Raw genomic sequence first — 25,527 nt, forward strand, 5'->3', positions numbered from 1 at the left:
TCCTAGGGGGTGTGTTTCTTTTAGGTCAAAGCTGGGAATGTTGGTAGAACTCATTTAAAAACTTAAAGCTTGTTAGGCTACACCCTACAGACCTGCACGCCTTGTAATTGCCCAGCCTTAAAACCGAAGAGCGAGCCCAGAGACAGCTAGAGACATCCTTGGTTTATTGGATAGTGACTCTTACATGTCTGATGCAAGGTCCTGGAAAGAGACAGCAGGCAGGACATGGCCGCAGTCTTCACTACCGGTGGTGGGGGTGGGTGTTACCAGTTACACAGAGACTTGGCATCAGGTTGCCTCACCAGTTACCAGGGAAACCAGCAGAAGAGCCTGTCCCTCACAGCCCTTTTGATAAACTAGCAGGTGGAGCCATTCTGATCTGAAGAGTAGAAGATCACTAAGCTGGGGGTAGGGGTGGGAGGATGGGGCGTGGGGCAAGTTACTTACTAGGCTCTGTGATTAAGAGGGAAGGTCAGTCATGCCAGTAGGGTGTGGGTGAGGCAGGCACTCCTTGAGTGGGGGATGTACAGGGAGCAAGAGAACAGCGATCTTGAGTGAGTGGCCTGACCATACACAGCTATATAGTGTTTTTGAACTTAGCAAAAGTGTTTTTATTTTACCTGTTACCTGAACTAAGCAGTATTCTCAGTGACCCTCATTTAAAGGATTTGAGAACTGATAAAGCGTTTAACAATACTTCTCATTAGGAAATTGTGATGGTGACTAAATTTCAGGATAATAGGCATAGGCATATGGTTTTAAGTTTAAGTATGTTTGAAACATTATGGGAAAGTGAAGTTGAAAAATACCAAACTCTATACACTGTTTTATTGTAATAAAAAAATAGCCGTATTTAAATGAAGCCTACTTATTATCTTATAATCAAACTGTATTTGGACCTTTTTTTTTTAATTGAGGTGAAATTCACACAGCATGAAATGTACCATTTTTAAAGTGAACAATTTAATAGTATTTAGTTTGTCTACAATATTTTGCAACCATCAGTCACCTCTGTCTAGTACCAAAACATTTTTTAATCACCCATGAAGGAGACCCTCATACTCATTAAGCAGCATTTTCAGCCCCTGAACCACTGATCTGACTTCTGCCTCTATGAATTAACCTATTGTAGATGTTTCAAATAAATGGAATCATACAATATGTGACCTTCTGTGTCTGGCTTCTTTCAGTTACCTTTGTTGTTGAGATTCATCCATGTATCACTACTTAATTCCTTTTTGTGCATATACAAAGACATAAGAAAAGTTGATGAGAAATTTTTCCTAATGCAACTAGTAAAATAAATAGGTCTTAAGCTGAAGAAAGCCTTTAAAACATGCTTAACATTAGTTCTATTTTGTGTGAATGCTTCTTTAAAAATCTAATTTAGGGGCTTCCCTGGTGGCGCAGTGGTTGGGAGTCCGCCTGCCGATGCAGGGGACACGGGTTCGTGCCCCGGTCCAGGAGGATCCCACATACCGTGGAGCGGCTGGGCCCGTGGGCCATGGCCACTGAGCCTGCGCGTCCGGAGCCTGTGCTCCACAACGGGAGAGGCCACAACAGTGAGAGGCCCGCGTACCGCAAAAAAAAAAAAAAAAAAAAAACTAATTTGATGTGTTTTGATGAATGTAGAGTACATTTCTACTAAGGTACAGGAAATGAGTACAGGTCTATGGACCAGTTAACTTCATAATGTTCTTGGTTGAAGGCTCTACCCTGTCCCTAGAAGTATAAGAGAGGATAGCTGGAAGTTATTGGTAACGTAATACAAAGATATTGATTGCTGCACACTATTAACATTAGAATGAAATAGTAACCTCCATATTGTCCACTTTCTTTATGTGAAGCTAGTGTTTATTTGTAAGTATATAAGAACTTTTTCTTCCCAGAAAATTAAATTAATATTGTTAAAGAAAAAAAAATGATTCATGATACTTGTTAAAGAACAGCAAGGCAGACTTAATTCAGGAGGACTTGCTACGGTGGGGTTTTGCAGTAGGGGTGAGTTGAGTTCAACTCTGAATACAGTATGGAAGAGTGGAGATTTATAGCTGAGGTATAGAGTGGGGATTTGTGGATGGAAAATTGCTAAGAGGAAACATCAGGGGTAAGGGAGATCCTGGCTAAACGGACATGACAGAATTTTTGCTGAAAGCAGGCCAGGGTGATCAGATACCGAGAGTAAGGGATTAACAGACTCAGCAAGATTCTTGCTAAACCTGGAGTAAGCAGGCAGAGCCACTGAACTAAGGACAGAGACCCAGGTCAGGGCCAAGTCAGAAAGAGGACTCAGAGGACCCTGCCTCAAGTTTGGTCAAGGAGAGTCTCTGGCAGTATAGATCATTTGTGGACAAATGTTCACAGCAGTATCTAGTATAGTAAAGCTTACTAATATTAATGTGCACCATTTTTAATGTACAGTTTACCATTTAATCAAGCTAATCTTAAAAATGGATCTTCCTTTTTAGTGACTGTGATGCACATATTTGAGTCTGGTTTGCATATGAGAGTCATTTATTACTACCACGTAGAAAATTCTTATAGCTACAATTGCTATTGGAATATTTTCTAGGCAGATAAATCATGCCATGTAATTGAAGATAATATCACAACTTCCAAGTCCCCTGGAAATCATAGCTGCTTATAACTAAAAGTGAACCATTTGTGCGTTTGTACTAAGTCAGTGAAATGCTGTTGTACCCACAAATACAGAGGAAATTGAAATCATCTAGAAAAATAACTGGGACTTAAGTGAGCACTTAGGACCACAGTCCAGGTTTGACTATAATGAAAGCTTTGAGGCTTATCATAAGAGGAGGCAATGATCATCCTTATCATTGAGATTCAAGTAGGTGTCAAGTTAGTCCTTGTTAGTCTCTAAGACTTGCCTGGACAAGACATTTGATGACCAGATACATTTATAGATATTTATGTGTTAAATTCTTGGCAGCCTCTTCGAAGAATGAAGTTATTCTTCTCACATAGGTGTCTATTTGAGACTTCAAAATAAGAATATAATATATCAGAATAAGAAGAGCACATATTCATTCAAAGAGGATTCATCTCTCCTCTGGCATGCCGTAGAATAGGGCAGATCACCCCAAATGAGTGAGGAACTGAGCTGACTTGAGAAGGGTTTGCAAAACTTATGAAGCTTGTGTAATTCTCGGTTCACCCCTCCCCCTTTTCTAAGTTGTAGCCCTCCAGAGGTCACAATTGAAGGCCCAGTGTTTCTCCTTTCCTTAGCACCACAAGACTGCCAAAAATTGTGTTATTTTCTGTTTTATTTGTTTTGCTGCTTTCTGCTTTGCTTTTCCGCTTCTTGCATTGTGTATTTTAAGAATTTGTCAAATACCTCTAGGTCAGAACTGTTGGGGGTCACATCTCTGTAACTCCCTTCCTTCAGGAAACTTTGCAGCTCTGAACTCCAACTTTTGCCTGCATTCTTTTGAAATTGCTGAAAGCTCTGATGACTACCCTGCCTCTTAGCCACTGCCCTTGCCTGCCCTTGGTTTTCTCTCGACTTTGCCCCATGCACCTTTTCTCTTGATTTTTCTTTGTATCCTTTCACTATAATAAGTCATAGTTTTGAATACAACTCCGTGCTGAATCCTGTAAATCGTCCTAGCAAATCACTAAACCTGGGGTGGTCTTGGGACCCCCAACACGCGTGCCCATTCCGAATTTCTGTTAAGTTGGATTGTTATCTCAGAAATGTTCTACTGAGAATGACCAGAGACAGATGGAATTGGAACCCCTCTACATATGTGTGTAAATCGAGGCTCAGAGATGAATTTATCAAGGTCATCCATCTAGTAATTCCTGACAGAACCAGGAATTGCATCCACGTCTAACTCCAAAATTCCCCTGTACTTTCCTTATGTCTTGCATCTTCCAAATGACTAAGCAAAATTACTGAAAGGGAATGGTTTCAGTTTTTGGAGCTGCCCTGTATTATTTGAGAATTAACCATTTAACGCTCTCATTATGCACAAGGAGAGTTTTTAGATCAATAGCAAACTAAGTTGGAGTTTAGTGACTTACTGTTAACCGAAGGCAACTGTTACATTTTTTTTTCAACAAAGTATCAGTAAATTAGCAACTTAATTTCCTTTTTTTCCCCAAATAGATAAATAATCTCTTTTTATACATTCTGTACACTCTGTGTGTGTGTGTGTGTGCGCGTGTGTGTTGCGTGTGAATGTGTGTGCAAGTACTTATATGTATGCCGTGGGCACTTAAGACTGACAGAAGTTGTTATTTGTGTTTTAGTGGATAATTTTGTTAACTTTGTGATATTTAGTAGAGGCTATAGGGTAGGGATCAGATTATATAAGTAAAATGCTCTCCAATATTTGTGCAGATAGAGATTTTCTTTCACCTTAGACTTAACATTTCAACACAAGAAAGACACAGTCAGCGAGTCACAAATTTCTGACAATGTAGGCAATGGAATATTTTTCTGTTTGTAAATAAGTTTCAGAAATTCTTCCCCAGGGTATCTTTATTTATTTATTTTTAAATTTACTGTCTGAAAACAGGTAGGTTGGTCTCAGAATTGTAAAAGAGTGCAGGGTTAAGGGAGGATCCGGAGTTACAAAGGTAAGGCAGCATTTTTAGTCTGCTGGGCTTGGGGCAGCCCATCACCTGGACTCTTTAGGAATTGAGAAAGATTGATTTACTTTTTTCTTTAACAAGGTAGATTTTATTAATGTCATAATAACATTTTATATTTGTGCAGCTTAGGGGTTTCAAATGCTTTCCCATTTACTATCTAATTTGAGCCAGTCCACTTTGTGAGGTGGTGGGGCCGCTATACCCTTGAGAAAAACCAGTGCTTGGAGAAAGTAAGTGACTTGTTCAAGATCACACAGCTGGTTAACAGAGGGGTAGAGGCACAAACCCAGACTTGCCGACTCCATGTTTCCTCCGTGCTTGTACAGGTAGCAGAGCTGAGGGTCTACACCCTGGTGTCTTGGATGTCAGAACAGCTGTAATGGCAGCAGATGAGTGTACGTTTGAGGGAGACACTTAATTTTTTGGTTTAATTTTGTGCAGTGCTTAATAGTTTACCATAAGGATAGCCAGAAAACTTTCTGAATCTGAATGAAGCAGAATTATAAACCTTTTCCACATCATAACGATACCATACAACAGAGAATTTCAATGATTTGTCCTGTGAGAATGCCCTTTGGGGGAAAATTTTGACATTTTCCCTGAAGCAGCATGAGGAAGATTTGTTCTTGAATTAAAATGCTCTTCTCTTTTAGAATGAAATGTTTCTAAAATCCAGAATAGAAGGATATTAAGGCAGGTATATATGGAACAGCTATTAGAGTGAAACAAAAACAGGGCAAAAGGAGTAAACATATGTGAAGAAAATGAGGGGAACAAGGAAGTAGTGGTGGGAAAAGCAACGTAGTAGTGATGGGAAATAATTAAACGTTGGTTAGACACCAAGGAGGGAAAGGTGAGGTGGGATGAATTGGGAGATTGGGATTAACACGTATACATTATGTATAAAATAGATAACTAATGAGAACATGCTGTATAGCACAGGGAACTCCACTTTGCTGTACAGTAGAAACTAACACAACATTGTAAAACAACTATACCCCAATAAAAAAATTAGACTCTCTTTTTTTATGATTAAAATAATATTTGAATTCCTTTCTGCTGATATAAAGGGATTGTTTTATAACACTAGGGCAAATTACCTTAGTCTTTCTCTGAAGTGAAGGTTATTGTGAGATCACGTGTGTGCAGGAACTTCCTAAATTGTAAGGCGCTCAAAACATATGCTGGAATTATTAATAAAAGTAAAGCTGAGTTGTTAGGATTGATCTTGTGCCTTAAGTTTTTTCACTAAGGTAAAATCACTGGGATTGGGTGATATGAAAATGGGTGATCTTGTCAACCTTGTGGCTTCTCATAGAGTTCAGCAAACATTTGTTCAGGGCTACAGTATATCAGGTAGTCTGGGAGCCGACCGACAGGAGGTGCCAAGAGACACCTATGATTTAGTACTGAGAAGACAGGCCCTCAACAGATGGTTTCAAATGCATATGAGAAGCATCGGATAGAACGTGCAGGGTACAAAGGGCGACTATAGAGAAAGGGCAGGGTGGGCTTTAATAAAAGAGCATCTAAAGTGCCAGTAAGAAGGCTGCTTTCAGTGAGTGATGGGGGTTGTATTCTTCCTTCTCTTTCCTCATCTCAGTATCCCCCTAGCTCCTTAAACCCAGATCTACTGACCTCTCCTGTCCCCTCTGCCCCGCTCCCCACCATAAGTTAGCACTGATGGCCCCGTTACCATTGCAGGATGTACCGAATATTTCAGCTGTGGCTAGGGGTTAATGAAGCTGGGCTAGGAACATGATTTTGTTAGGATCCACAGAAACAGGAGTCGAATATCAGGGCCAGTGTGAGTTACAGCAGTGGGCTAAGTATATGAAACCAGTCCACTCCTGGCTCTTAGAATGGGTGATGCCAGAACGTGAATGGCATTCATGTCACAGGTGGCATGTGAATAAGCCAAAATCAAGAACGTACAGTCTTAAATTATCTTCTGTATCCAGAGCCCTGAACGTTCCTTATTGTGGGATTTCTTCTAAATTTCCAGGAGCTTGCCTTCCAGGTTGTGCTTCTCTGTCTGAAAGTTCTTGCCAGCATCTGTTACCAGCTCCAAGTCTCCTTGTTTTCTGGAAGCTTCTGTGGCTTGATCCTGGGCATCCTTATTGTCCCTAAATTAACTTCTCTCCTTCAGTTTCCTTATTGACTTACAGTTTCTAAGACTAGGCTTTTTCTTTAAACTCTTTCCCTTTGTTCAAATTGATTAACTTTTTAGTATTTAGCTTCCCTGGGACACCCTGAGAATTTGAAACACCAAGGTCAAGATGGAATGAATTAACAGTTTTTCAAAAGAAAGAGAATAATTGTCATTTTAAAGTCAAATAATTTTTTAATCCAACTTTTTTTTCTCTAAAAACCTAACAGAGTGATGATATTTTAGTTGCATAATGGTGAAATTGTTCTTGTGAATGTTAGATGTATTGTAAAGTCTTACACAATCTTCCAAACCACTCAGCTTGATTTATCAGGACTACTGTATCATGGTGCAAGCTCTCAGTGTTTAAGAGGAAGTTTACTATACAAGATCAAGGTGGTTTTGCAATGTGTTACTCTCTTTTCCTTAATTAGCAAGATTGAAACAATTCTAGGAGAAAAGATACTCTCACCAGATGAGTTTTGCCTTCTTGTCTCAGAAAATTAGAACAATATAATCCATTAACTTGTCTTTCCTGTTTAAACTTCCAGATATCTGAACTGAATTTAATATTCAGTTGCAGGAATTCTTTCATTTTAGGTGCCTAATAACATCTCTTTCTCTGCTCATTTGACAAGATTATTGTTCCCCTTTTATTGTCTAATTTTATAGCTTTTAATTGTATCAGCAATGGGAAGTAGGTGGGATATAAACAAACATATATCTATATGAAGCTGAGATCGTTTTGGTCACAAAATGGGGACGTTGAAACGTTTCTGTAGTGTTTCTTTGATATGGGTGTGTGTGTGTGTGTGTGTGTGTGTGTGTGTGTGTGTGTGTGTGTGTGTGTGTGTAAAATCTCCCAAATGGGGAGAAATCAGAATACTGTGATTTTTTTTGAAGAGGAAAGAATATGTTACCCTAGTGGAAGGGCTGTCTTAATCCCAAACAACCTGCCTAATGAAATATTTAGAAGCACTTAGTGCTTTTAGCAAATATCTTCTTCTGTGTCCCAAGGGAAAGTAAGTAATCTGGGTATGGAGTGTTCACTTGTTTTTCATTTTTTTTCTTGACCAGTGGAAACTGTGAGGATGGGTATATGGGCCGTTTTTATGGCAAATAATTACTTTACAGACTTAGAATAAGTGGTTTCAGGGCATTACTGGAGGAACCAATTAGATACCACAGTTCCTTATAAAGCCTGTTGAAATTATCTGTTACTTGATTTATAGTGATTAAAATACACTTTTAGAGTCTACAAATTGATGGCATCCTTCAAAGAAGTAACCTAATGAGCGAGTCCATTGTTTTTTGTAGCTATCTAATTGTAGCATATATATTGACACTCTTGTCAGATAATTAGAAATCAGCATTTCACCCTTTATTATCAATGCAATAGATTTCTGCTATTGTAAGTTTCTTAATTTGTTCATTTGGGTAACATTTAAAAAATTAACCCAAATTACTTGTATTATATTGAAATCAAAGTTAATCCAGTATGGCCAAATAATTTTATATCAGAGCCTTGAAAACTAACGAAATCTTGTGTGTTCCATGTGCTTTGGCTACAGCCCCACCACTTATGTTTTGGATGAAGATGAACCTCGATTCCTTGAAGAAGTTGATTACAGTGCAGAAAGTAATGATGAGTTAGATATTGAATTGGCTGAAAATGCAGGAGACTATGAACCTTCTGCACAAGAAGACGTACTTTCTGACTCTGAATTATCAAGAACATACCTACCTTGAGCCCTTTGCCATCTCTTGTGAACTGCATAGAAGAAATGAAATATCTTGGTTTTCATTACATAGGAAGTTTGAGAGCAGTGAGTGTATAGAGAGGTGACTCAGAAAGTCAGAAAGCAGCTTGGGCCTGTTTGGTTTCAAGACAATAAATATGTTATTATTAATTAATGATGAAATTGGCACTTGTTTTATTTTAGATATTCAATGCACTTTACATAGCATTGAAGTATCAAATATTGGGTTTACTTTTTCAAAACCTGAGTATCATTGCATGAATTTTTATCTCCTTATGGTTATATCCTGCATCAAATGGATAATTTTGAAGTGTGTGAGAAAATAAAATCTAAATTCTAGAGTTGTTGAGAATCCTGGGTTGTTGAAAACTAATATGTATGTACATGGATTCCTGTAGATGTGTCTGTGTAAGGGTGGGTAGATATTGAAGATAAGACTGTTCTTCAGAATCATGTTAACTGTTGAGTTGTGACTGAAATACTCCAGAGTTTTCCTTGAAACCATTACATTCTACATTTACCAAGTTAAACAAATAAAAGCTCTATTAAATGTTGCATTCATTTTTTCATCCTTTTTAACCAGCTCAGATTATTTGGTCTGTAGAATCTTTGGGGGAATATTATGATAATCTGACATCTGAAAACATTGATAAAAATTTGTAAAAAAAAAATGCTTAATTTACTAGTGTTAAGTTTTTTTTGTTTTTTTTTTAAATTTATTTTTGGCTGCATTGGGTCTTTGTTGCTGCACGTGGGCTTTCTCTAGTTGCAGTGAGCCGCGACTACTCTTCATTGTGGTGCCTGGGCTTCTCATTGCAGTGGCTTCTCTTGTTGCAGAGCACAGGCTCTAGGCACGCGGGCTTCAGGAGTTGCGGCGCTCAGGCTCTAGGGCACACGGGCTTCAGTAGTTGTGGCTCGCAGGCTTAGTTGCTCCAAGGCATGTGGGATCTTCCCGGACCAGGGTTCGAACCCATGTCCCCTGCATTAGGCAGGCAGATTCTTAACCACTGCACCACCAGGGAAGCCCTAGTGTTAAGTTTTTTTATAGTATAAGTATACCTATCTATCATAAAAAATATACGTGAACAGCTCTTTTCTCTAAAATTGTGTCTCATGGCTGCACCTAAAGTCTATCACTGCAGTCAGTTTGTTAAAAAGCTTTAAAAATTCAGTGAGGCTATGAGCCAGTATTAAATGTATATGAAGCTGATATAGCACCTCCTGAGCTGTGCTGTTATTAGATGTGCTAAAGTGAATTCAGGGCATGCTGACACTGGTAACCGAGTCCTAGAAGATGGCAGTGAATTTCAGCCTTTTCTTGTAGTGACATCTTCCCGAGTTTAAGCTGTCCTGCTGCAGGAATGTCTTTGTCCTCAAGTAAAATAGAACAAGTCCAGGGTCTTTGGATAAGTGCTTTAAGAACTAAGTTTCTGTTGTAACAAAACAAATCCAAAAAGATAACTTATGAATAGACTCTTGCCAGGACTCGGGTGCTTTGGTTTTGGCACATTATCTTCACTTATTCCAGAAGAGAATTTTTTAAAATCTTTTTTGAAAAACCTGTAATTATGGAAAAGAAATCATAAAAGAGTATTTTTCAGAGTTTTGCATTTTCCAAATCAATGATTTTCATTGTTTTATTTGAGGCATTTCATCCACAGTGTAGCTTCTTTTTGGTGTCAGAGGAACCATGTTTAAAAACATAGCAAGGGGCCTTGATAATGAGGCCTTTTCTCTAAATAGCCTAATTCTTATTAATGTCAGAAAATCAAGACTAAATAGATTGTGAAACTGAACCAGCCCTCTTAATGTGTGGTGACCTGAAAGATGAGGATACCTTAGCAAGGTAAAGTATTATTTATTTAATAATGTATCTAATAATTCATAAAGTTATTTTATTATTTCTACATATAGAAATTAATTACATATATAATTATAATTTTTTCAGAGGGTGGATTATGGAACCACAGTGTCTGTATGTGCACTTCTCTTGGATCTTATAAAACTAGACATTAAAAACCAAGGTAGTCTTGTATGGAAGGCATCTGCAGCTACTAGAAAGTGCAGAATAACTCAGAACGTGTGTTTCTTATGTTAGCAGTGTAATAACCCCTTACCATGTACTGCTATAATATTTTCTATAGATCAGGCATATCTTTTAGTATATTTACAAACCTGAATATGCCTTTTATTAAATAATTATTCACAAGATTGAAGAGAAGGTCTTTATAGTTAGGAAATGACTTTTTTCTTTAACAATAAATAGCTTTGGAAAAGTAAGAAATACTTTAAAATCCTAACTTTCCTAATTAGGGGTAAAACTAAGTTTCATAGGCTATTTGTAGCTAAAAAGGCCCTAAATTATACCTTTGTGGCTATGTTTTTTTAGATTTTCAAAGAATGATTGAGGAGCCTTCAGTGCCATAATCCTGAAAATTAATGTGGCCGATAAACTGAGTCTATTATGGAATTTAGATTTATTTAATTTACGTTGAATTCGGAACTGTGAATTTCTTAGCTGTAGTTTTGATCTAATGCAGTGGTTCTCAAACTGTATACAGCAGCGGTCCCCGATCTTTTTGACACCAGGGATCGGTTTCATGGAAGACGGTTTTTCCCCGGGCCAGGGGTGGGGGTGGGGTGGGGGTATGGTTCAGGCATTAATGCGAGTGATGGGGAGCGACGGGGAGCGACAGGGAGTGGCAGGTGAAGCTTTGCTGGCCCGCCCGCCCGCCCGCCTGCCCGCCGCTCATCTCCTGCTGTGCGGCCCGGTTCCTAACAGGCCGAGGACCAGTACCAGTCTTCGGCCTGGGGGTTGGGGATCCCTGGTATACGGTATATATTGTGTGCATCAGAATCACCTGGACTTGCTTCTCAAAACACAGATTTCTGGGTGGGGCCCCCAAATTTGCATTTCTTAAAAGTTCTCAGGTGGTGATGCTGCAGGAGCCACACTGTGAGAGTCACTGGTATGACCTGATGCTCTTTCAGCATCGCAGTTTCTCAGCACCAGGGATGAGTGACATCAAGCTAATTTGCAGAATCGAGAAAATAGGCAGAGATCAGGTGAGGTCACAGGGTCACTGAGGGACAGAGCCAGGGCTTTAGCCCAGGTCTCCTGACAACTAGCCTCATATTCTTACCGAAGAAAGAGATGCTGTTCTTTGCCTTTCCCCCCAAAATGAGGAATATTAAAAGCTCGAGGGTCGGTCTTTCTTGAGCTTATAAAATTTGCCTGGCAAAAACCTATGGTTCACAATGGCTTTTCCTTTATTGCAGTCATAGTGTTGTTTGAATACAGGATTTTGTTCTGCATTTAAGTATCTTTCTTAATCAGTCTCTGCCACTTTTGCCAGTTTTTGTGTGATGTTTAGAAACATGGACATTTGTCTGAATCCTAATTCTAAATAAGTAAGCTGGAGTTCCACTTTGGAGAGCATATGAACCGCTATGGATATGATACTTCTGAATTTCAAGTATGCAAATTAAGATGATCATATTAATATAAGCACTGAAATGGTTAATACAATAAGTGTACTAATGGAATTGTTTTTGTGCATGATCCAGAAATAAATTACTGTAATGAAACTATAAATGTATCTTTATAAATCTTTTCATTTTCCCATATTTTAATCATTACAAAATAGTAATTTTATTTTAATGTATTTTAATCATTACAAAATAGTAATTGAAAATCAGTGAAGTTTTCTCTTATTTTGGTGAAAGTTTAGTAGCTGTATGTAAACCCTAGTTCTCTCCATTAGCAAAAAACCTGTTGAAGCAATATTTTAATTGAAAGGCTATTTTACTTTGCATGACAATATTGTCATTAATTATTAAGTAAATATTTCTCTGGTTAAAGCATATTCAAATTCCTGCATAGAAAAAAGGAAACTAAGAAGAAAGTCTCATTTTCTTTATGAGCCTTAGTGTTTTGAAGATTTAGTCCTTGAAATGTTACAATTCAGTTGTTTTCCGCTATTAATGATACTTACAAAGCACTTCTACCTACCTATACTGGTCTGCCTTTGTGGTGGCCTCCTCTTTCTAGACCCTGAACAGTCACTTAGGCCCATGGCCATTTATTCTGCCCATTCTACCTCATAGGCCTTCTTTATACTCAGGCTCTTGGACCTGCTGGCACCCTCTGTCAAATCCGATCAAGTCTCCAGAGCATGGCTGGTTATTGGGGGTATTGAGTCATTCAACCTGTTTTTCAATTTGAGTTTGCTAAACATGCAGTACCTAAATCTAAGTGAATGGCCCTGTTATGGTGGCATCTGAGGCATCACGCAGGCCAGTCAGAGCGGTATTTGGGAGTCTGGGACATGGTTGACATTGGTGAGTACTAAAGGGGTCTCTGTGGATGTGCATCTGCGCACAACATACTCAGCCCTGTGACGTGGAAATGGATCTGTAGTGCCCTCCTACCCGTAAACCCAGACAGCTTTAAAGGGCTGAAGAGATATGGCTCCAAATATTTAGGAAGGTTCATTTTTATAATATCAACTGGATTCTACTCTCCATCTCAAAGACACCATTGATAGAGTGCCCAGCGAAGACGAGGTGAGCAGCCAGAAAAATCCGGTCGGGGTAATTATGATGCTGATCTTCCAAATATTTTTAGTGTACTTTTAGGCCACATAAAGATCTGTGATAAATGTGAAGAAATTATAAAAGGCAAAGATGCTCATTACTGGAAATTAAAGTGGAAAGGCTAGTGTTTAATAAATAAATGTGAAGTCTACACCTTTGAGAATAGGTTGACTTCTCTGTAAGCTTTTTTTCTCTAGCTGAAGGTGTAATTAAGTAGAGAATTTTAAGACTGAAAATGTATTTTCATGTTCAGTGCTCATAGTAAAATAGTGAAGTCAAGTTGTGTACTCTACTTACAGTGTCATTATTTTTTAAAATTACTTATGCTTTCCTATTCTTCGTATTATCTATGATTATTTTCTCTCCTGTTTTCCTCCTTTTAATTCTTAGAAATGTTTGACATTTCATCTGTTTTCTTTTTCTTTCAAAATGTGGGCACTTGAAACAGTGCACGAATTGGATAGGATACATTTCGGAATCTAAAAATTTTGCTGTTAAAGGATTATAATTTGTATTTAATATAGAGGAGTGTCCAATGATAGCTACCTTTGCCAACCTTTATTTCCCCCTCCTGAAGAGCTACACAAGATGAAAAAATATCAAAAACGACACCACTGTTTAACCCAGATCACTTACAGGATGCTGTGGGCACACATCCAGTCTCCCCATTGCCCTAACCAGCCTTCAAGATCTGTGTGTTCTGAGGTACCTACTTCAAGAGTGGAGCCCGTGACCTGAGCCGAGCCAGCCAGCTTGTTCTTTCTGCTGAGCGTCTGGGGCGGGCACACTATCTAAGCCAATCCAAACAGAATGACTGTTGGGACTTGCGAAGGTAGTGCTGGAGCAAAGACCCTGTCTTGGTAAGGAACGATATACAGCTGGCGGCCACCATACAGCCCTGAGAGAAGAGTGTGCCCAAGACAGCCAGTGTTGAAGGAACAGAGGCAAGACATTGAGGGGAACTGGGTCTTTCTCTCACTTGAGCCCTGTGTCAAGCTGTATGTGAAATCTCAATTGCATCAGTTATAAATCACCTTCAAAGTGTAGGCTGTTTAAAATTGAATTTTCTGTTATTGGAAAAGATATGTCTGTTACACAGGTGTATGTCTGAAACCTACCTGAAAACCCAGTAACCTTCTGGGTCCACCCAAAGCATATGTCCTGAGAGATGTTAAAAGGAAGAGACACTCTGGGAAGGCAAGACCAGCAGATATCCACTCAAACATGTCAGACAAACTCATTTTTATTTTGTGTCTGCCAGAAAAGTTTACTGGGCCAGAAACAAGACATATTTTTGTCATTGCCTACCTGAAACTCAGGAATTATTTCCTCCAGTGATGAGACCTGTTATTGGTTTGTTCAGAAAGAATATTATCCCAAGAGCTGACTTTTCAGCATCTTGAAAGTTCTCTGTAGTAGTAATGGAGGACCCAAATGTTGTGAAATATTAATGTTGAAAGTGAATACCTCCTCAATGGTGCATCATATAACAAGATGGACCCAGGGAGCAAGCTGAGAGGGAACAGAGATCCCTTTGTTGAGTTACATCAGTTAGACCAATGAGCAAATATAAAGGGATGAAGTTTTAATATTACTCAGTTACCAGTTTCCATCCACCCACTGATTGGAACTACAGATCCCTGCCTTTCATCCACACAAGATTCATAGATTAAAGAGCATTTCAACAGCTCTTTAAAGTTTAAGAAGTGCTTTCCTAAAGGTTACCTCATTTGAACATCACGCAAACACTATTAATAAACAGATACATTAGCATTGCCATTTAATATGTGAGGAACGTGGGGCTTAGAGAGGCCATATGACTTACCTGGACTTCTAGTATATAGCAGAGTTGGGGCTCAGACCCACCCTCGGCCCCTTTGCCGACCACCCTGTGCTTCTCTCACAGGGAGTAATCGGTGGCCTGTGCCACCTCTGCAAACGAGCCATCCCCGCCAGCCTTGTGTAGATAGTTTGATGACACTGGAAAAATATTCAGCTGTTTTATCACTACGCACCACAGGGTCCCCAAGGTATGTGGGCAGAGCGAAACCTGACAGTATCGGGTGTGTGTGAAGCACTCTCTTGGGTGCTTCATGAAAACGATCTCAATGGAAACATTTTCTTTTTTCGCCCATGGAATGATTCTCCTATTTTCCAAATCAGTATTTTTATGGGTGGTTAGGAGGAAGGTAGTCCATCCAGTTTTTGTTTCTAACCATTTTATCTATCTACCTATCTATGTATCTATCTACCTATCTATCTATCTATATCTATATAGATATCTATACATAGATATCTATAGATATCTATTTTTTTTAAAGGAAAAAGACCCTGGAGTCTTTTTATGTTTAACAAAATAGGTAATGGTTTAGTACAAGCCTTTCTCTGTCTTTTCTGCTTTCCCTCAAGGCTGCTTTTATACCTGTGATGGTGAGGGAAAAGTATTTTGTCTAACACACTTACCTAGAGTACATTTTGTCTCATAGACTTAGCCTAAAGTTCATTTTTGTTTTGCTTTCTTTAAAGAATTTATGTTTTTACTGGGAAGATAGTTTATTCTGTAGCTTCATTATCACTTTAACTGACAGGGCCAAGAAATAAGCTTTAGAAATAAGCCCACAATTACCTGTTTTTCTAGATTGAATTTTAGTTAGAGGAATATAGCCTTTTTATAATACAAAACAAGAATAAGATAACCTAAACACTCCAGCTTTATATTTGTATTAGTTTATGATTGAGTTCTTGGCCAAATTTTTTTTAAGTATAGTTCATAGCATGTTTTTTTAAAAAATAAATTTATTTCTTTTATTTATTTACTTTTGGCTACATTGTTGCTGTTGCTGTTCACGGGCTTTCTCTAGTTGCAGTGAGCGGGGGCTACTCATCGTTGCGGTGCATGGGCTTCTCATTGCGGTGGCTTCTCGTTGCAGAGCTTGGGCTCTAGATGTGCAGGCTTCAGTAGTTATAGCATGCGGGCTCAGTAGTTGTGGCTCATGGACTCTAGAGCGCAGGCTCAGTAGTTGTGGCGCATGGGCTTAGTTGCTCTGCGGCATGTGAGATCTTCCTGGACCAGGGCTCAAACCCGTGTCCCCTTCATTGGCAGATGGATTCTTAACCACTGTGCCACCAGGGAAGCCCCTTGGCCAAATTTTTATAGAGACTTTTTTATTCATTGGCTGGTTAAATTTGGCTTGCATCATCCTCAAGTTTTGGTAATTCTAAAGGTATGAGTGCTATAGTATCAACTGGAAAGCTGGGTAACTGCCGCTGTACCATTTTGACAAGGTGCGCTCTTGCCTGCATTGTAGAAGACATCCACCATGGGTCATTCTTAGGGTTTGTATACCAAACCCCAAAGCATAAGCATCCTGAACAGGAAGAGAGCTCTAGGACTCTTCTACATTGCTTTACTTCTAGTTAATGTGACGTGGGAAGTTTCACATATCTTTACAGGTAAGCCCATCAAATTTACAAAACCTTTTAGTCAGACCACTCCAAAGCATGTCGATCTGTCCTATACTTGGGGTGAATAAAATAATGCTTTTCGCTTTGATGATAATAAAGGCTAGCATTTGCAGAGTACCTACGATGCTACAGGCACCAATCTATGTACTATGTGTATGTCTATTTAATCTTCACAACAACCCTATGACAGGTACTATTATCCCCATTTCACAGATGCGGAAACGAACTTGCTAAAGATCACGCAACTAATAAATGTTGGAAAATCGGTTGATTGTTATTCAAGTCAAGCAGGAAAGTGACCACTAAGAACTGGCATTAGGGGTTTTACAACGTTGTCATCCCAGATTCCACAGTATCTCACCAGGGAGTACATTTCATGGCCAGTATGGTTCAAGCATGGCTTATTGACATGGGCCTGCCATTTTGCTGATACCCTCAAGGAACAGGTATAGTGCAATACTTCTGAGTCCAATCTCAGGACCCTCACTAACTCAGGAACTGTGGCAGGATGGCTGTCACATTTAACTTCCCAGGAGCAGCTCTGTTTATGGGCTGTCCCCTGTCATATGCCTCCTTGTGGGTAAGCGTGATGGAATTCAGATAGCAATTCAGCCACTACATGGTCCAGTTCCCCAATTATACCCATCATAAACCTTTTGTTGTTGTTAAAAGGAAAGAAAAAAGCAGGTCCTGAGAAAAATTATATATATATAATTATTATATAGTTATATATATAATTATTATATATATATGTCTAAAATATCTCCTATGCTACTTGTTTATAAATCTAGAGGATCAACATGATGAGAAACCACTGATTAATATAGATGGGTTGTGGGAGTTCCCTCTTGAGGGAAATGCCATACTTTACAGCGTGTCCGTTACCCCTTAGGCACCTGCCTGGGATCCCCTGTACAGGTAGTGCAAGGGGGGCTGTGTATGGACACAGTCGTGGACTCCAATGAGTAAAATCAATGGGCCAAAAAATGCAGAATCAGGGGCAGTGACAGGGCTGTGACTCACAGGGCAGTTTTGCATCGTATGCAAGTGTCAACTTGCGCAGCAACAACGAAACTTACTTTTGCAGACTTAGAGAAGTGGAAAGTTGTTTCAAAAATTGTGTTATTTTACAAGTCCACACAGGATGACAAAGGGGTAGAAGCTGGGCATAGCAGAGCAAGACTTTACCTTTCATTTTCGGTATGTTAATATTCAAATAGCCCCCAGCCCAAGTCAAAGCCACCTGCCTAGGAACTTACTAGGGACATATGTAATAACACCCAAGGTGCGAGTTCTCCATAGATCTTTCAAATGATTGTTTTCATCTTTAGCCTCCCTGCTCATCAGCACCACCCCTGTGTTCGCCAGCTGTCCACAGTACGTTTGCTTTTGTGTCCCAGTTTCAGAGGCCTGGGATCTTATTAATTGTGGATTCTTTCAAATTATCTGACTTCGTTCAAAGGAACCAAGGGTGCCTTTTCATAGGTCTACTTTTCTAACTTGGGATTAGTTTGCATTGGGTGGAGGATTTAATGTCCATTTAATTAATTCACCAAGTTCTACTATCACAGCTGGTGAGGTTATAGAGACCCGAAGTAAGAGCGGCAACATACTGGCTGAAAGAAAATGATGCAACTCAGGAATTTTCCACACTATTCCCACAAGATAATAATGCACATTTATAACAGAGGAAAGGAAAGCAAGAGATATTCTATCGTCTTTGTATCTTGCTTAAAACTGTCTGGAAATTGCCTCTTCCTTTGGGGTCAAAAATATCACTAGACTTTGTGGAAATTGGAGACACTTTCGTCAGTGAACCACTAGCAGGGCAAACCCAACAGCTTTTAGTACCTGGCTAATTCAGCCTTTGCATCTTTGTCAGACCCATGTCTCTATTTTGTTGTCCTTATTGATGAAACTAGATGGTAATATTCCTGGGAAAATGAGTGTTTCCCTTTATGAGGGTTATCGACGGGAGGGGCACAGGGCCTGGTGTGGACTTGAGGGGTCACTCACATCGTTGTTTGAGTAGAGTCTGATTTAAGTAACTTATGGGGCTGAGGATGCCTTTTCATAGGTCTACTTTACTAATTTGGAATAGTTTGCGCTGGGTGGAGAATTTACTGTCTATTTAGTTAATTCACCAAATACTGTTACAACTTGTGAGGTTATAGAAACCCAGATTTGTAGAGTGTCATGTATAAAGCCCGGGACAAAATAACAGCTCAGTAAATAGTGTAACTCTGTGGGTGGTGGGCCATTTGACTCTCATTTATTCTACTTAGTATTTCAGAAATTTTCTGTCCTTCCGTAAAATCTTGAGTGCTGAAAAGACCCTCAGAGGTCATTGAGTCCCCCACTCTTTTTAAGCTGAATTCAGTCCAAGAGAGCTTAAGTGGCTTGCCTGCGGCCACTCCGCTTTCTGACTCTGCCCCTCAAACCACCCTCTCATCAGATCTTTTCTGATGTGTACACTCTGCTGGCACATCATTTTAGGCTGAGCAGAACTGACTCAATTTCAGACTTGTTTCATATTCTGTTGACAATTGCATTAACCATCTTGCCATTTATAGCTCTGACTTTATAGCTCTGGGAAGCACCTTAAAGGATAATTGCAAATACTCTGCCATCCAAATCTGCACTCCCCATGCCTAATAATGAGGCTTTTAAGTGGTGGCATAGGAGAGCAGCAAGATGATAGCGCGTGTGAAATGAGAAATTTGGGCAGATGGGATTTGGTAATGGACTTTTCAGTGACTCTAGTTGTCTGATCATTGGTCCGCAGTTGTGCTGGTACATTTTGTCTTTTGAAAGGCACAGAATGTCAAGTCATTGCCCAAATACTGGTTAAGATTTTGATTATTTTTCAGAATTGTAGCAAAGCACCTCAGGACTGATTTTTCTGTTTTTTCAAAGCTTTATGTTTATGTTCCTATCCTTTGTTTAGAAGTTGTACTTTCTATTGTTGGTAGGTCTATCCAAAAAAAAAGAAAAAGTTTTTCTTTCCTATTGCCTCAGTGATTTAATTGTTCTATTCTCGGAGGAGAAATTCCACCTGCCTTTGGATTTGAGACACATAGAAAATCTGCCTATGAGCTCGACGGCTCTTAATCAAGAGCATTCATTCACTCATTCGTTTGTCAACATTTTATTCAGTACTGATGTGTACGGCACTGTGGTAAGTGAAAGGAACGTGAAAGGGAGTAAGGCGTGGTTCTTATCTGCAAGGAACTGGGAGCCCATGGAGGAGATAAGCATGGTTTCAATAAACAACAGCGATGCAAGACAGAACATGGCGCCAGGAGAAGGGACAAAATTGCCGAGGGGGCACACGGGAACAACCAATCCCGAAGCGGGCCTCTGGGAAACGTGCAGGGATGTGAGACCCAGCTGGATCTTAAAGAATGCTGGGGCTTGAAAAGTGGAGAAGGGAGCTGGCAGCGGGGGAGTGCAGGCAGAGCAGGTGGGGGAAGGTGCAGGTATCCCAGGCAGAGGGAACAAGACACACAGAGGCTGGAGGTGGGAAGGTAGGAGAGGTGGAGAGGTGCTCTGGTCATGAAGGGATTTGGAAGCTATGCTTCCAAAGAGGCCTGACCCAGTTGGGCTTGAATAGCTCAGCCAGTTTTTTGTCCATATTTGTGGGGAGTCATTTTCAAGATGCAGAGAGAGAATTGCACACCTCCACAGTGCTCTCAGCCATGTAGTCTTATTTTCCTTGCGTTTTGAATCTACTACAATGTTACATTCTGTTGGAGTGACCTTGGCCATTTTAACTTTCTAATATCAGAAAGGTGGAATTTTCTGGCTGTTTTCACTAAGCATGGTCGTACCTGTGCCTTCGATACATATGAGATTACCAGTGAACAGAGTTCTCGGAGCCAGTGGACGGGATAGGCAAGGTGAGACAGGGATGCTTCGGAGTTGGTGCACCAGGGAGGGGGAACTGTGGGAGCAGCCGTGGAGATGCTTCTCCAGCGTCCTCCTCGAGGGTGCCACCCAGAAGATGGCCTACCCTACTCCAGGGCTGCGGGCTGGATGCTGGTGACGTGAGCCTGAGACAGGCCTGGGACCCGGGACCCTTTGCTGCAGTGCTGCAGTGCTTGCACCTGGACACACCTCTCCTCGAGCTACAAAATACAAAGAAACTATATGGGACTAAAACTAACAGTGTGCATGCACAGTTGGGGCAAATTCTGGACCAAAAGATACAAAAGGCTAAAACAAACAAAAACAAAAACAAACTGAACTGCCATTTCCGAAGAGCCGGGAGCAAAAAACAGGGTGTTGGGAGCAAAAGCACGGTACTGAGCATGCCCCCAGCCCTCAACACCGCCTAAGGGGTGGGCAAAACACCGAAGCCTCCCCTCCGGTCTGCCCCCTGGACACACCCCTACGCCTCAGAGAGCCAGCAAGCAAGGGAACCTGTTGTTTGTTCTCTCTCCCCCCACCCCCGACGGCTGCTGCAGGGACCGCAGTAAAGCGTTGTCCGAATTTCTTGTCTGGCTTCTAGTCAATTTCTATTGCTTGGGGAAGGCCAAGAACCCTGGTGGGTATCAAGCTGAGGGCACTAGGAGATTGCAGGGAACTGTGCCATGAGGAGGAACCTGCAGACACAGGCCTCCTGAAACACCTGCCCCCAGAGGGCACCAGCAGCCCCTTGACGTGAGCCAGAAAAGCGGGACCACCCAACCAGGAGGTTTACAGCTGGACCAAATCTTGTCGCTAACTCTCAGTCCGAGAAGCAGAGGCAACCAACACAAAGAAGGCTACAGTGGGACCCAGCGAACTAAAGAAACACTTGCTCATTTTCCTCTCCCCGCTTTTCACCCCCACATGCTGGAGGGGCGTGGCCCCGAAGACCGGGGGTGATGCGCATCTCAACCACGACCTCTTCCCTGCATGTGCTCAGGGTCTCCCTCAAGTCAGCACTGGAGGAGGGAGAAGATGAGGCTTGGATCAAAGTTAAATATATGTATGAACTCAAAATGTCATCGAGGGAAGGAAATGGGAGATTTGACACCGTATGATTGAAAATAATTATTGACCATTATGTTTCGTGAAATTGTTACGGAACGCAAGTTCATGTGCCCGATACACAGTGAGGCCAAACAAACCGAAACGTCTGAGTTTGGAGCAGAGAAAGGTTTATTGCAGGGCCATGCAAGGAGATGGCCGGCTCATGCCCAGAAAACCCCGAACTCTCTGAAGGGTTTCAGCAAGGCACTTTCAAAGGCCAGGTGAGGGAGGGGCGTGCAAACTTAGTTGTTGCAAACTTCTTGAAGTCGGACTCCTTTGTTCTTGCAGCTGTCCACATATGTCAGGTCACGATATTCCGGTAAACCTCCAACATGACAAATGTTATTCTCTGTTCTACAACTTTTTATCTCTATATGAATGGACTCAAAGGTCGGAGCCCTGAGAATAGGCTATCCTGTATATTTCAGGCTATAGGCAACATTCTTTTACAAAACGTGTGAAGCCAGCATGACTAAACACAGGGAAAGGAACAGATCTGATATGGAGTCAGACTTGTTCTTCCCTATTACAAATAAGTCAGACAGAGAAAGACAAATGCTGTGTGGTCTCACTTATATGTGGAATCTAAAAAAACAAAGAACAACCAAGCTCACAGATACAGAGAACAGATTGGTAGTTGCAAGAGGCGGGGATGGAGGGTGGGCAAAATGGGTGAAGGGGATCCAAAGGTACAAACTTCCAGTTATAAGATGAGTAAGTCCTGGGGATGTAAGTACAGCATGGTGACTATAGTTAATAATACTGTATTGCATATTTGAAAGTTGCTAAGAGAGTAGATCTTACAAGTTCTCGTCACAAGAAAAAAATGTTTTTGTAATTATGTGTGGCGACAGATGTTAACTAGGCTTACTGTGGTGATCATTTTGCAGTATATACAAATACTGAATCATGTTGTACAACTGAAACTAATATGTTATATGTCAGTTATACCTCAATAAAAAAATCTTTGGCGAAAAACGAAACTGTTTCATGCTTGTACCCCCAAAGAGCTGAGAACTGCTCAATAAACTGGTACAGGTTTCGTACAGTAGAAGGACTGCAGGGCTCTAGATGGGCCCCTGTGGGGTCTGGGTGGAACTGTGAGCACTGATGGGTTTGGACTCAATGTAAGGAGATGAATGGGGTGTTGGGGGGTGGGATATGCTGACTGTGGAGGAGTGAGTTCCCCGTCTCTGCAGGGATGCAGGCAGGGATGAGGACAGAGATGGGAAGTGGGAGGAGATAGACGTTCCTTAAAGCCCCTTCAAAACTGGGGCTTCTCCTCCTGTCCTGGGACCCTTGGGAGAGATGGGTAGGTGGGGGTGGCTCAGGAGGGGAACAGGCTGGCGATGGCTTGCACTGCGAAGGTCCCTGGGGCCAGCCTGGGTCTGGAGGTCACTGTTATATGAGGCTGGCCTCCCCAGGCTGGGGTCTCCAGTTGCCTTTGCACAGACTCAAGCAGGCTTTTCTGCTGGGCACTATTTCTTGCTGGCCCTGGGCATGATGATGCTCAAAAACAGTCGTACCAGCTGGTGCATTGGGTCTGGCCCAAGGACGCAAAGGGAGGTGCGGCCAGGAGAGCTTCCCACAGGGTGCGCGCCCTTCAGACCTTCAGGCCACCCCACCTCTGCTCTCACAGGAGGGCCAGCCACTCCTCCTCCCAGCTGGTCATCTCTGATGTGGATGTGGGATGGACAGGGACATTTGTGTGGGTGTGAAGCCCTCACCAGGGGCAGTTAGCAGGTGACTGAACAGCTTGGTTATGGGACTTTGGGCCCTGCTTACTGTTGATTTAAGTTCTGGGGGGAAAAAAGATTCAAAAAGAAAAACATAACAGATGGGATCGTTAAGTTGCCCCAGGGCTTAGCAGGGCACAAAGAATGGTAGGAATTCAAGTCCACGGCTTCCGTGGGCCTCCTGGGTCTTCAACCCTATTTTCCTAAGGCATCAGTTCTTTTATATCCTCCTCCCCTCCTGACTAAATTAAAAAAGCACACCCATGAGGGTAGGGACCCTCATCCTCGCTCAGCCCAATCACTTCCTCTGATTCACGGGAAGAAGGCAGAGGGCTGTGTTCGGTGCATGGGAGGAATACAACGAAAACAGGCCCACAGCAGATTCTGCAGTGAGACCGGGGACGCCAGGTTTAGCAGACAAAAAGATACGATGCCCGGTTAAACCTGAATTTCAGATAAACAGCAGTGTGATATTTGGGGCATTCTTGCACTAAGAACTTATTCCTTGTTTATCTGAAGCTCAAATCTGACTGGGCGTCTTGTGCGCTCCCTGGTGACCCTCAACAGGGCTCGTTTCTGCAGTCGACACCCCTTGCCCCAGAAGCAGGCAAGGCGCTCAGTCTTTGGAGCGGAAAGAAGTCCAGCAGGGGACACCGAATCTTTCTCTACTACAGGCTGAGTGTGAGGCACGGGGTGTAACCTGAATGACCTCCTTGACCAGCTTGGGGCACAGACCCAGGAGTGGTGTGATGGGCACGATGTCTTCCTGTAACGTTCAAGGTGAGCCACGATCACCCTCCTGCCCACCTCACAGGACGTCCAGAACCACCTTTCTTGGGGTCTCCCTGCCACCTGGGGTTTGTTCAGTTTAAAGGGATCAGCCCTGTTTCCACATGTCAGGCCTCTCCCCCAGGCCCTTCTCTCAGATCCCTGGCAGCCTCTGTGGTTCTCTGAGGGAAACCACTTACCGTGCTTGCTGAAGGTTCGGACAGTTTTGTTCAGGGCGACTGCTTCAGGAGAGCTGCCCAGCCAGCCGGTCCCGGTGTTGAGCTGGGCTTGTCAGTGAAACGCCTGTTTTCTGACTAGCTCTTGATCCTATCCTGCCAGCTGACCGTGGCCAGAATGTTCCAGTCCAACCGAGAAGCTCTAGAATCATGAACCTCAAAGATTCAGGTCAGTTCCCTATCCCTGTGCTCCCAGGAGGTGTCCTCGCTCTCCAGCAAATGTCCTCACGTCTCTCCAGCAGCCTGCTCTGCATGGGAAGTGGTTCTAGAAGGAGTGGCCTTTGTTAAGGCCCAGGGCAGGCCTATGCCCTCACCTTTAAAGAGCCAGGAAGGTCACCTAGCGACTCTTCCTTGAACAAACTCTGCTGGTGCCATCCAGGCAGAAAAGCAGTTAGAAATTTTAAGACGGCACCTTCTTAAAATTCCTCCTGATAAGGCACTTTTGCCTGATCTACCTGAATGGGAGAGAGAAAATGTGGCTTCCTGCTGAGTTTCGTCAATGTGATCACCTCATAGCGTTGTTTAAAACTAGCAGCTGGTTTGGAATGATTGTACCACGTAAGAGTGGCCTGTGTGTGTGTGTGTGTGTGTGCAGCTGTGTGTGTCTGTTCAGCGTAAGTTCAACAAGTCTATGGATCCCCTTAGCCACTGGAACAGGCTGTCAGCATGTCTTGTCTCACAGAGCGTTTCTTCCTAGTGGTAAACACACATACACACCACATTGTGTTTGAAGGAGACAATAGTTCAAAGGGTTTGCCGGCTATTTTTAACATTGAAGTCTGGAAGGAAAATGCTGTCACATGCTGGGAAAAGTGTCCAGATATTCCAACTGCAGCCAAAGAATTCTGGTTTGCATTTGTTTCTCTCAGAATTGGGATCATTCAAAAACAGGTGGGTTTTATACCCCTCATTCCAAAAAGCTTTGCAGCTTGACCTGTGCCTGGACCAGCTTTCTCTCCTGTGGTTTGTCAAACAGACGCAAAGGCTCCTGCAAGCCAGGGGCCTGGGTGGGGGTGGGTGAGCCGTTGGCAGGGGAAGAGGGGTCTTCTGAAGGTAGATGGACTTCACATTGCAGAGGAGCAGAAGGCCAGCCACCTTAAAGTCAGGAGAAAAAGAGAAAAAAAAGGTGATCATTTTAGGATTTCCTGCCTCTCCTGTGTGATCTTGGACAAATGACTGAACCT

The 25,527-nt window shown here is 41.9% G+C and overlaps 1 protein-coding gene across 2 annotated transcripts in view; it reads left to right on the plus strand.

The window, feature by feature from the left end:
* The window catches only part of AGTPBP1 (ATP/GTP binding carboxypeptidase 1), a 170,933-nt gene extending 161,840 nt beyond the window's left edge, over positions 1-9,093 (plus strand). For both annotated transcript variants that reach the window (XM_019940383.3, XM_019940386.3), the window contains exon 26: positions 8,338-9,093. In XM_019940383.3, coding sequence (XP_019795942.2) covers positions 8,338-8,515 — 178 coding nt within the window. In that variant the 3' untranslated portion in view covers positions 8,516-9,093. The remainder of the gene's footprint in view (positions 1-8,337) is intronic.
* Positions 9,094-25,527: the final 16,434 nt, after the last annotated feature.

The sequence above is a fragment of the Tursiops truncatus genome, chromosome 6 (assembly GCF_011762595.2).
Source record: "Tursiops truncatus isolate mTurTru1 chromosome 6, mTurTru1.mat.Y, whole genome shotgun sequence".
Classification (NCBI taxonomy): Eukaryota; Metazoa; Chordata; class Mammalia; order Artiodactyla; family Delphinidae; genus Tursiops; species Tursiops truncatus.